The 12,876-nt window shown below is 45.3% G+C and overlaps 1 protein-coding gene across 1 annotated transcript; it reads left to right on the top strand.

The window, feature by feature from the left end:
- Nucleotides 1-2,037: 2,037 nt before the first annotated feature.
- Nucleotides 2,038-4,312, top strand: LOC110706450. Its single transcript, XM_021884373.1, has 6 exons — nt 2,038-2,314; nt 3,187-3,299; nt 3,381-3,609; nt 3,792-3,928; nt 4,013-4,066; nt 4,166-4,312. Exons 1-6 carry the CDS (start codon nt 2,038-2,040, stop codon nt 4,310-4,312), a joined length of 957 nt encoding a protein of 318 aa, XP_021740065.1.
- Nucleotides 4,313-12,876: the final 8,564 nt, after the last annotated feature.

The following is a 12,876-nucleotide window of genomic DNA, read 5'->3' as shown; positions in this document are numbered from 1 at the left end:
GAATCGTAAACCTGCAAAATATTATACAACACAAATAATGATTAGTTTATGTTTAAAATTGTGATTAATACAAAAATAAATTATTATTATAAGGAAGAAAATATCACCTCAGTCATTTTAAGGGTTATAAGAAGTTGAAATTGGAGGGATAGAAAGTGAGTTAAAATAAACCCTATATATAGAGCTACGGATAGCAAGCTAACAAGGTTTATTACTATAATTGCGATTTTAGTACTAACATTACCACCTCCTTAGTTATATTATTGTATTAAGTAATAAACTCAATTTAGTTTGTTTTTGATAGTATAATATAATAGGTTAATAAAGTATTATATTAAAATGACAATATAAATAAATGACTATTAAATTATCGTCTTAACAAAGATTCAATAAATTAGTGTTATGACAGTATAATTATTGAAGATGAGCTATAATTTTGTTTTATGACATTATTTGACCTAGTAGTTTCATTTATCAAACAAGTAAGATAATTACTAAGTAGTTAGGTTAGACATTGTAATTACCTAAAATGACATACATATATGCTAGAATGACATATAAAAATTTACTTTTTATAGTTTATATTTAAAATAATAATATAAGTAAATTAGAAACTTTTTACAGTGTATTGTCACATCGCTGCGTATGGTCAGTGAAAGGTTCGTAATTTGATTCCTCGCGTTAGACACGCTTGCATTATTTATGACATAAAACATTGCATTAATAACAGTAACACTTATGTTTTTAGTCTTTTTTTTATATTGAATGACAGTATAAAAATCCGAAATGATAAATAATGAATTAGGACTTAGAAATTAGTTCAATCACGTCTTTTAACAAAATATTCCATTGCTTTGTCACTTCTTTGCCTCAGATGTCATAAATTGATTCTCTAATTGTCATTCATGAGCATGCAGATTTCGATTTATCTAACAACACATAATTTCTGTGTAGGAACTTGATAGAAATCGAATATAACAGTAATTTACAAATTCAGTTCTGTAAACGTCATTCGAAGTGCGCCTACGTTAGAGCATGTGTGAATATGCTTGGCACTCATAGGAAGTGGGAATTGACATATTACGATTAGGGACAAGGAAAGTAGGGAATCGCCAACAAGTTTTTAAGGAACTTGTAAGCCGTTCACAGATCATTATAAGGCAACTGTTTTGGGTGTTTTTAGTCCCTTAGGAGAGTTACAGCTCGAAGATTGGTCCGGCGCGGCCTGTACCTGCAAAACAACGGAAACTCCTGTTGGTTGGAGTTCCGCCTCCGACGGTCAAGTTAGAACATGTAGGAGAGTAAAAAGGTGCGGAAATAAAGGTGAGATCTTTACAGATCCCGAGATCAGGTGCTTTCTCTGATGTTTGAGAGAATGCAGGTGATGTAATAAATGATTGAATCATGTGACCTAGATTTGGTGGGCTATGACAAGTCATGGGGAATTGGGCTTTGAAAGTCGTCATTCCTTGGTGTGACAGTGGTGTCCACGTGTCACTTCTCAATTGGCCTTTGCATAGACCTACATGGCAAGGACAAGTGTCCTAATAATGGGTAGACACGTGTCGTGCTCTCAAGCCGCCACGTGGCAGGGTAATTTTACCCAAAACATTTGCCCCTGTCACAGAGGTGATGTGGCACTCCACAGGGCATCTGTGACACATGTCAGCGTCTCATTTGGCAAAGAGAAGTTATTGTTCACCCTCTAGGGTAATATCGAGGCAACCCCTCAAAAATTACCCCTCTATAAAAGGAAAATCCACCCTCATTTTTCACGCATCTTGCGTTGAATTTTGAGAGGATTTTCTAGAGAATTTTTCACAAAAAAGTGTGTACTCTGCCGTTTGTTACTGTCCGACTGCACCAACCGGCTCGTTTCCAAGTCAACTGTACCTTTCTAAAGGTAACCGTCTGACTTTCCTTTGTTTGTTCTTTTAAAATTTTTCCGCCTGTGTTTGTTTTTTCTTTCAATAAAATGGTTTCTCAAACACATTCGGCACGGCCTAGAGTAGTTATCATCCGGTCACCAAGGACACTATGGCCAGAACGAAAAGAACCGCAAGGAGGGATGAGAGGGATGGCTCTATCATGGTACCTCGAAACGAGGTTTATTATGACAGGCCTGGAACCCCGAGTACTCCAGATGATTCTATCTTAGACTTACCGCCTGGTCAGCATGAGGCTGAATCTGACCAGGACTCTTCCCAATCTTTTTCCCTTTCATCCTCAAATTCTTCCTCAGACGGCTCAGAATCTGAACAGGGGTCGTCTGAAAAGCCTGACGAGGAGGCCGCTTCCCCTGAAAGGGGTCAAGGTGAGGCGTTCTCTTCTCTTCAAGATGATTACACCCCCTACTTCTCACACATCTCCCTTTACACCCAAAAGACCATGCTAAAGGGGTTGGATGAGTTTAGGGATACATATGTCATGGGGGCCCGGCTATGAAGTCAAGGTGCCTGCCTTGACGGATGCTGTAGTCTGGCCCCTTAACCAGAGCTATCAGGACACTGCATTCGGCTGTTATAACACAGTGATCCAGGCGGGTCTTAAGTTTCCCCTAGATCCAGCCATTGAGGGTATCCTTGATGGATACCGCCTAGGGATCTGGCAGCTCACCCCTAACTCATGGGTGAACATCCTGGGGTATGTGGCCGCCTGCAGGATGCAAAATGTTGAACCTGGCTTTGAGGCGTTTGCTTCCATGCATTATCTGAGCAAAGCCCCTCAGTCAGCTGGCCCCGGCTGGTACAACCTTACAAGTAATAAGGGGTACATGATGACACTTGGTAAGGAATCCAAGTGAAAGGATTGGAGGAACAAATTCTACATCATTTCCTCCCCTGATACCAGCCGGAATGCCAAGTTCAACTCTTGGAACCAGAACCCCTATCTCCTTGGCCAAAAGGCCTTACTGTCGCCTGTCACTGAAGAAGGATGGGATCAAATTCTTGATCCAGGTTTGTTTAAGGTAGAAGTACAGGCGGTAGAGGGGGGTTCTGAGAAGGAAATAAAATTCATTAGCTACATCCCCCAGTATGAATGGCTCAAGGACCCGACCTATTTGGCCGCCAATGGCCTGAGCTTAGAGAAAGGAAGAGGTGGGTAGACGGATGAGGGTCACATCATACATTATTTTTTGCAAAAATTTTGATGTTGTTTTCTAACCACCCATTCGGCCTTTTGCAGAAGAAGCGATGTCTCAGCTCCCTCCCAGCAAGAAATTAAGCGGCTCCGCCTCCGCCTACCGCCAGATGATGAACAAGAAAAACCAGATCTTCAAGAGGGAACAACTTCAACATGTAAGTCTTCCCTTCATTCGACCTCAATTATAACTTTTACTTAGTATATTTTTCACTAACTTGTGAGTTTCTCTTGTATAGGAGGGCTCAGTGAAGCCTCCTGTAGTCACTGGGGTTAATCTCAAACCCCCCAAGCGGACTGCAAAGGAGGCGTCTCCGACGCCTGCTAAACGCTCCTGGAAGACGGTAGCTCATAAGTCCTCCACCAGCAACTCCGGATCACATCCCTCCACAGGCGGCAAATCGACGGTTGCTCTCTCCGCTCTCAAGGAGGCATCCGAATCCAAGGACTCGCCGTCTGCTCGAGAAGGCACCCCTGGCAGGCGCTAAGGCGAGCAGGTCCAAGACCTGGTTGTCATTTCAGATGCGTGACTTCTCTTCATCTTCTCTTTTTTTTTCTTTTTTTTTTTTGTCAAGTAGAGCATGTCATGCGGCCTTATCACTTGCTGGATGTGTGTTAAGTAACACCCCAACTTAATTCTTGATATACAGAAGCCCCCTCCCAAGCTCCAGACCTTAGAGAAGTTGCTAAGGAAATGCTCCGTCGAGGAGTTACTGCTGAGCAACGTGCCTCCATCCGGGAAGTTGGCAGCATGAACCTGGATGCCATCCTTGCTCTTCTCGCAGAGGTAAAGACTTTAAAATATTTCAACTTCTAATTTCATTCGGATGGCCTGTTTTACTAACGACCCTTTTCTTTTGTCCGGGTGCAGGCTATGCTGCGAGTGAATGGCCTTAAAAAGCCATTCAACGAGAAGACCAAGGAGGTAAGAGCTGCCAACCTTCGGGCCGCCTCCAATCTTAACAGAGCGCAATTTGATGTTAACAAAAATTACTTGCTAACACGAGATATAATATATTCTCAGGCGGCTGCTAACTTGCAGGTTAAGAAGGATTTGGAGGCGGCTCAGCAGAGAGTTTTGGAGCGGAAGGGGGAGCTGAAGGCGACCAAGGTGGAGCTAGGCAAGCTACAAGACATCAACAGGGACACATCCGTCAGGTCGAGAGCTTAAGAAAAAAGCTTGCCAACCAGGAGGAGCAGCTCAGGTCCAAGTTCGAGGAGCGCGCTAAGGATGAAAAGTGCCGGCTCATTGAGGAGAATGAGGCCGACTGTGTCACTCGAATGAAGATGGCATGGAAGGCTCTAATTCCTAAGGACGATTACTCCATTTGGGAGTATCGTTATGAGCAGGCGACCGACGCCTTGGACCAGGAGCATGCGGAGCCGGAGGAGCCCTTGGCGGAGGAGGAGCAGGCGGAGGAGAGAGCCACTGAGGAGAAGCACCAGGAGCCGGTCGAAGATCAAACGGTCCCTGGTGCTAATTGAGTTGTTCCTGGATTATTTCTGCGGTCGTATGGCCATGTTTATGCATTTCCGGCCTGTGTGTCGAGTAACCTTGTCTCTTTACCGACCGTGGGGTCGGGCCACTTAACAATATTTTTTTTATCTCACCGGCTGTTGAGCCGTTTTAACAAAACTTTTGGCTGACCATGGGGTCAGTCTTTTTAATTTATGAAGAAATCATTCCGCCATTAGGTCGGATGTTGTTTATACTTTGCGTTTGAATGTTGCATTTTTGCATTTGAATTTGAATTTGGGCTTTGATAGGTATGGAATTCCGGATGTTTATGACGTACCGAATGCTTTGCCCCTGGACGGATGTGTGCTTAGATTTACAATTGGTTGATTGACTGGAAATTGATGATACCAAAAGGAAAGGTATGGTTAATTTCTAAGTCAATCAATCACTAAGGTGATTGCCCCAAGCCAAGCACGCAGTCGGCCATACGATCGATCAGACGGGGCTGAATACAGGTGGTCTTTCGACCTTGATGTCATTATCGAATGACTAGTCATGCTATATTTATTAAAAGTGCATGATTTTGAATATAAAGTTTGATGGCTCCGTCTGCTATTATTTTATTACGATAGCAGACGGCTTGTATCTTCCAGGCAGCCTCAGGTGCCTTCAACAGGTTGCAGTTATCCTTCTAGGGCCATTTTTAGAATTGGTCCGTTCGTGTAGGTTGATAACCACATTTTTTTTTCTAATTATACTTAGCCTGTTTGCCCCATTTGGGAGACTGTATAATTTCTAAGGGTAACCTGAGTTAAAACTTTAGTCAATTGCTGGGTGATACAATGATCATCCGGGTTCTTAAGACTGATTCGTTTTTCAAGTTACTATGGTTAGGAGGCTATGAGTTGATTAATCAGACCGTTCAATCTTTGTCGTCTATATGCGATGGTAGAGCAAACAAAAGAATGCTCTCTGTGACGATAACACCCGGAGGGGCGTCGCCGGACGCCATGTTTCACATTGGAGCAGGCGAATTTATAAAATATCCAACCATCCGGCTTAGAGCCTCATGCCCCATTTGGGGGCGGTTGTGTAGCCACTAAGCCTTTTTGTGCTTAGTTTGATCTCTGGCCATTGGCCTCCTGTTCAGATCTATATCGATCAAATGGGTCTGTTTGTGTTTTAAGCAGATAGATTACATAAAAAGGCGCATGTATGTTAAATAAACAACATGATAAAAAAAAAGCATAATTTGAAAACAGAAAGCTACTTTTCATTCATAGGCTTACTATTTACAAAAATTTACAACTTAGAAGTAGTATTTTTTGAGATTGTCTACATTCAAAGTTCTGGGCAGCCGCCTACCGTCTAGAGTTTCCAGGCGGTAGGTGCCGTCTCTCACTTCCTCATAGATGCGGTAGGGTCCTTCCCAATTGGGAGTTAACTTTCCAAGTTCATTCGCCCTACCGACTGCCTCCATTTTTCGTAACACAAAGTCATTCACTTTCAAAGGGCGCTTGTGCACTTTCTTGTTGTAGGCTCTAGTCATTCTCAGACGGTATATCTCATGTCGCAGGGCAGCATTGCCCCTGCGTTCTGGGAGGGAATCCAATGCAAGCCGCATGGCTTCCCAATTTGCCTCTTCATCATACAACATGATTCTTAGAGTAGGCTCATAGCGTTCAATAGGCAAGACAGCCTCAGCACCATAGACCATGAGAAATGGGGTTTCACCAGTAGCCCCTTTTGTAGTTATCCGGATGGCCCACAGGACATGGATTAATTCTTTTGCCCATAAACCACCGGCTCTTTCAATTTTCTTCTTTATGCCGTCTGAGATGAGTTTGTTGAAGGCTTCAACTTGGTCGTTTGCCTGAGGTCGACCAACTGAAGCGAAGTAGCTGGAGATGCCTTGATCTCCCAACCAAGTTGTGAGTTCAGGTGTTTCAAACTGAGGGCCATTATCAAACACCATAGACATAGGTACCCCGAACCGGGTGATGATGTTCTTCCAAATGAAAGAGATGACATCCTTTGTCTTGATGAAGTAATCCACAACCACCAAAATGTAGCGCTTTCCGCCTGGAGCAGGCGTATAAGGACCAAGGATGTCCATGCCCCATTTAGCAAACGGGACCGGGCTGTGGATTGCCGTCAGATTAGTAGCCGGACAGTGGATCATTTTGCCAAACCTTTAACACTTGTCACATTTTTTAACCATTTCCATGGCATCAGATTCAAGAGTTGGCCAAAAGTAGTGTCGTCTAGCTTTAACAGCCAAAGACCTGCCGCCTATATGAGAGGCACAGAACCCCGCATGTAGGTCTTCGAGAATCTCCTTCCCCTTCTCCGGGGTAACACATTTCAAGAGTGGCTTAAGGAAACCAGCTTTGAAGAGTTCTCCGTTTCTCATCTCGAAGTTTGCAGCTCGCTTTTTCAGGATGGCCGCCTCCTGAGGTGAATCCGGAAGCGTTCCATCAGTAAGGTAAGCCCGGATGCCATCCATCCAGGTGGAACTTCGGTCAAGGACTCCAATGGGCTCTTCATGTATACTTCTTCTTTCCAGAACTTCCCAAAAGACTGACCGAGGTGTGTCACAGCAGGCGGAGGATGCTAACTTAGACAATGCATCCGCCTGATTGTTTTCTGACCGGGGAACTTGACTCAAATGAAATTCTTCAAGTGTCCCGGCTTCCTCTTTGACCGCCTAAATATATTTGATCATAGCAGGATGGGTTGCTTCAAAGACACCCTCATACTAGCTAACAACCAATTGCGAATCAGAGTAGGTGTCAATTTTTGTTGCCCCAGCCGCCTTACACATACGGATGCCGGCTAGTAGGGCCTCATACTCCGCCTCATTGTTTGAGGCTTGAAACTTGAATCGTAGTGCATACTCAAATTTATATCCCTTAGGAGACTCATAGATAACGCCTGCACCACAACCATTTTTTGTAGAACTCCCGTCCACATACACTTTCCAAACCTGATTGGGGTTATCCGGGGGAACCGGACATGTCATTTCAACAATGAAGTCGGCGAACGCCTGACCCCTTACTGCCTTCCTTGGTTTGTAAGTGATTTCAAGACTTTGCATTTAAATAGCCCATTTTAACATTCTACCGGATGACTTGAAGGTTGACATTTGCCGCTTGAGAAGTTGGTCCGTGTATATAACGACCGGATGTGCCAAGAAGTATGGTTTCAACTTCTTGGATGCCATATAAAGAGCGAGGCCAAATTTTTCAACCATGGGGTACCGGAGCTCAGCGTTCCTAAGAACATGGCTAACGAAATAGACAGGGAGCTGGATGCCGTCTCTCTCAGCGAGGAGAACAACACTGAGGGCATGATCCGAGACCGCCAGATACATGAATAACGTCTCTTTGGGCAGAGGGCTAACTAGCCTTGGCAAAGAGTGCAAGTGTTCTTTTAATTTCTGGAAGGCCGCCTCAGCCTCATCCCCCCATTAAAACCTAGTCTTCTTCCTGATAGCTTGGAAGAAGTAGAGGAATTTGTCACCTGAACGGCTGAGAAATCTTCCCAAGGCCGCCAGGCAACCGGTTAACTTCTGAACTTCTTTAACAGTACGGGGTGACTTCATGTCAATTACCGCCTGTATCTTCTCGGGGTTAGCTTCTATTCCCCTTTGATCAATTAAAAATCCGAGAAACTTCCCAGACTCAACACCAAAAACACATTTCTTGGGATTTAACATAACCCTATGCCACCTGAGGGTGGTGAAGGTTTCTCGGAGATCAGTAAGGTGATCCGCCTGGAGCTTTGATTTGACTATCATATCATCAACGTACGCCTCTACATTCCTTACAATTTGATTTATGAAAACCGTGTTAATCATTCGTTGGAAAGTAGCAAGCGCGTTCTTTAAACCAAACGGCATCACCGTATAACAGAACAACCCTTGATCAGTGACGAAGGCCGTCTTCTCTTGATCTTTCTTCCACAGGGGGATCTGATGGAAACCTGAGTAGGCATCCATGAAACTCATCAAGGCATGACCGGCTGTAGAGTCGACAAGGCTGTCGATCTTTGGAAGAGGATAGCTGTCCTTGAGACATGCCTTGTTGAGGTCCGTATAGTCAACACACATGCGCCAGGTACCATTCGGATTCTACACAAGCACCACATTTGCAACCCAATCAGGGAAGTTACATGGCCGAATGAACCCAGCGTCCAACAATTTTTTCACTTCGGCGCCTGCCGCCTGACTTCTCTCCTGGCCGTGGTTTCTTTTCTTTTGCCGGATAGGCTTTCTCTTTGGATCCACGGCGAGTTTGTGGACAGCGAGATCTGGGCTGATGCCTGGCATCTCTTCCACTTCAAAGGCAAAAATGTCTTTGAACTCTTTCAGCAAAAGGTGTAAGTCTACACCTAACTTAGCATAAGCAGCCGTCCCAACCTTTAAAGTTCGATCCGGACGAGATTCATCCAGAGCGAGATCGATATGCTCACCAGCCGGCTGCGGACGGAGCTCATCTGACCGCTCTCCGGTCGGTGATTGCTATTTCTTTTCTTTCTTCACCTCCACCAGCTGGGTCATTTTTCTCTTCTTTCCGGCTGCTGGTGGGGCTTGGCTGGCATCCTTGACTTCGTCAAGGTCTATTGGTTCCTTCCCTTGACCATCTAGGGCCACTGTATCTTTGACAGCAGAGAGATAGCACTCCCGGGCCGTCTTCTGATCCCCATTCAAGGAACCAACAGAGCCATCATCCTTTTCATACTTGATCAGCATGAGCGAAGGGATGATTACAGCCTTGGCTTCGTTGAGGGTGGGTCGTCCTAAAATAATGTTATAGGCGGTTAATTCCTCAACGACCAAGAACTTGACGACCAGGTGTCGTCCTTCTCCTTTTTCTCCCAGCCGGATGGGTAAGTCAATTCGGCCGGCTGGGTACACCTTTCCACCCCCAAAACCAACCAGGGGGTGGGACACCGGGTGCATGCTGCTGGGCTTATACTTAAGCTTTTGCAAGCACTTGTAACTGATGATGTCTGAGGAGCTACCGGTGTCTATAAGTATTCGTCCAACCAGCTCGTTGGCGACTTTGCATTCATTAACAACCAGATCGTCATGCGGGCGGCGAACCCTGCCCCTGTCCTTCTGAATAATCAGGACATCAAGGAAGGTGCTGCTAGCAGACGCTTGCTCCTCATCAACAGCCGAGTCAATCTACCTCAGATGGCTCTTGGTGCCCCGAATAGTAGGGCCTCCGCAGGAGAATCCACCTGATATGGTGTAGATCAGATCTTTATCAGTGTCCGTACTAGTAGTAGGCTGGACGGCCTTTGACGCCTGTCCTGGATTCTTCCCCTTGGACTTGGAGATGTAAGATTTCAACATCCCCTGGTCCGCAAGTCGATCCAACGCCCTTTGTAAACAAAAGCAGTCATTGGTATCGTGGCCGACTTCCTCATGGAATTGGCAAAATTTATTTTTGTTCCGCTTCTGGAGGGAACTCTTCATAGGATTCGGCTTCTCGAGGGATAACTTATCCTTGATCTCCATGAAAATGGAGTTGCAATCCTTGTTAAACTCGTACTTGGGGACGTACGGTTTAAACTCTTTCTTTTTCTTCCGGGACGGTTGATCTGAGTCCTCCACCGCCCAGACTTCCTTTCTTTTCTTGCTCTCTTCCTTCTTTTTAGCCGGCTGGCTAGGGCGACTGTCTTTTGGTTTGTCGGACTTCTTAGGGTCCGACTGATTTCCAGACGAGCAGAGGTTGGTCGCTTGTATAAAGCTTTCGGCCTCCCTTAATGCCACCTGTAGGGTGAATTCCCCTTTCCTGACCAGGTCGAACTTAAATGTTGACCCGTCTTTCAGACCCTTAAAGAAGTCTGTGAAAGCCACATCGTCAGACAACCCCTGGATTTGAATCTAGGTCAGGTTGAACCGCCTGACGTATGAGCGAAGGCCCTCCTTCTCACCCTGCTTGATGGTGCTCAAGTCAAGACTTGTTTTCTTTGCAGGGATGTTCATTGAGAAGTTGGAAGCGAACAAGAAGGCTAGCTTCCTGAAGCTATCAATGGATCCGGCTGGCAGATTGCCAAACCATTGCTGGGCAATGCCCTTCAATGTGGCCGGGAAGCAACGGCACCAGGTGGCATCATCCAACCCCTGTAAATACATGAGGTTAGTGTACGCCATAAGGTGGTCTTCTGGGTTGGCGGTACCGTCAAAGGTACCAACCAACACATTCTTAACCTTGGCAGGTTGAACCGCCTCGGTTATCTCCCTGGTGAACGCAGAAGGTTGTTCACTAAGTCTAAGCAGACGGAGCTGCCAGTCCAGAGGCTGGACATATGCCGCCTGACCTCCAAAAGGGGCCGACTGCATGAATTGATGGTCATACTGACCATATGGCGCCTGAGGCGCAGGTGGGGCGCGTCCAATCAGTTGGGGACCAAGCTGAGCGGACTTGCCACCAGTTCCACTCTCATGTAAGGACAATGAGTTCCTTACAGAGGTTTCCTTGAAGCTATCTGGAAAGTTCGAGGATGAGGCTGACTTAGACAGCTGTTGATGTCTTCTTCGCTCGATGATGTGCCGAGCGTCATGAGATTATTTTTTGCTGGGTTCCGGCTGATCATGCCGGATGTTCCTCAAAGGTCCAGTGGGCAGGAGGATCTTAGTCCAGTCAAGTCGTTCGGCTGCCTTCTCCTTTGGATGGGGAGTCGGCTGCTTATCCCTAACTGGCTTCATCCTTGCGGAAGAGGAAGTCTTCTTGGCCGGGTGGCTCTTGCTAGAACCAACCTTGCCTTTGCTGATCATTTCTTTGATTTCACCCTTGAAGGAGTTCATGAACTTCAGGAGTTCCTCCCGAGTGACTGGGGTGTCCCCCCTGCTCTTGGGGGCTTTCCCTTCTGATTTTCCAGGGGGCCTTTTGCTTGGACCCGCCTGGTAAAAGTTCTGTTCCAGCTAGTCTCTGGAACGTCTGTATCTTGAGACAAAGGAGCCATCCTTGGCTATATATGTCTCCACTTCATCATCATCATCATCCTCATCCTCAGTGACAACCTCTGGTTGGGGGCGATTGTTTGGAGGAGGAATACCAGAGCTTTCCGGTTGAGGAACCGGTTGCGGATTTTCTTGGCCTACCGGTTGGATAACCGGTGGCAGGTTGGTAGGATCAGAATGTGGTACAGACTCTTGAACCATCTTGAGGTACTCTCCCCACAGACGGCGCCAAATGTTTTGGGTGATTTTAGTCCCTCGGGAGATTTACAGCTCGAAGATTGGTTTGGCGCGGCCTGTACCTGCAAAACAACGGAAACTCATGTTTGTTGGAGTTTCGCCTCCGACGGTCAAGTTAGAACGTGTAGGAGAGTAAAAAGGTGTGGAAATAAAGGTGAGATCTTTACAGATCCCGAGATCAGGTGCTTTCTCTGATGTTTGAGAGAATGCAGGTGATGTAATAAATGATTGAATCAACTTGTCCCCAAAAAAAGGGGAATCTCTCCCTATTTATAGGGTCATGGGAAAATGTGCCCTTACTCTAGGTCATGTGACCTAGATTTGGTGGGCTATGACAAGTCATGGGGAATTGGGCTTTGAAAGCCGTCATTCCTTGGTGTGACAGTGGTGTCCACGTGTCACTTTTCAATTGGCCTTTGCATAGACCTACATGGCAAGGACAAGTGTCCTAATAATGGGTAGACACGTGTCGTGTTCTCAGGCCGCCACATGGTAGGGTAATTTTACCCAAAACAGCAACCACGAGAAAGGGACAACGATAGGCAACAACTATTGACCCGTGAAGGTTACACCCCATTCATAATCCATGAGATTACTAACTCCATATGGTTCGGAACCACGAAAGGAGGATCGGGGATGATGGTACGAAGTGAGTCATGGAGTCACATTCGCCCGTATTGGCCTCTACTCGATTCTTATAGTGAAAAGTGATTCCTGCGATCTCAAAGGCATACAATCAAAAATTCAATTTTCTCCAAACTATTATTAAGCTAAATTGGGTTAATATTAATGCAACACATAATTCTATAAAATTAGTGATCACTTTATTAAATAACAAGATTAAAAAGGAACCTAAACTGGTTGTCCAAATTATCTTATAACCATAGAATAAACATTAATAGCGGAAGCAATTTAACCATAATATCATTAGTCAAATCAAATATAAATAATAATAACCCTAATCATGATACTAGCAACAAGAATAAAAATAAGAGTAATTAAGTGATTAATTACTCACTTTCCGCGTTTCCTTGAATTGCTACATCATGAATAAACTGTTAGT

Source organism: Chenopodium quinoa, unplaced genomic scaffold (assembly GCF_001683475.1).
Source record: "Chenopodium quinoa cultivar QQ74 unplaced genomic scaffold, ASM168347v1, whole genome shotgun sequence".
Taxonomy (NCBI): Eukaryota; Viridiplantae; Streptophyta; class Magnoliopsida; order Caryophyllales; family Amaranthaceae; genus Chenopodium; species Chenopodium quinoa.
The sequence above is the reverse complement of the archived record's forward strand: the minus strand, read 5'-3'. Positions and strand labels throughout refer to the sequence as shown.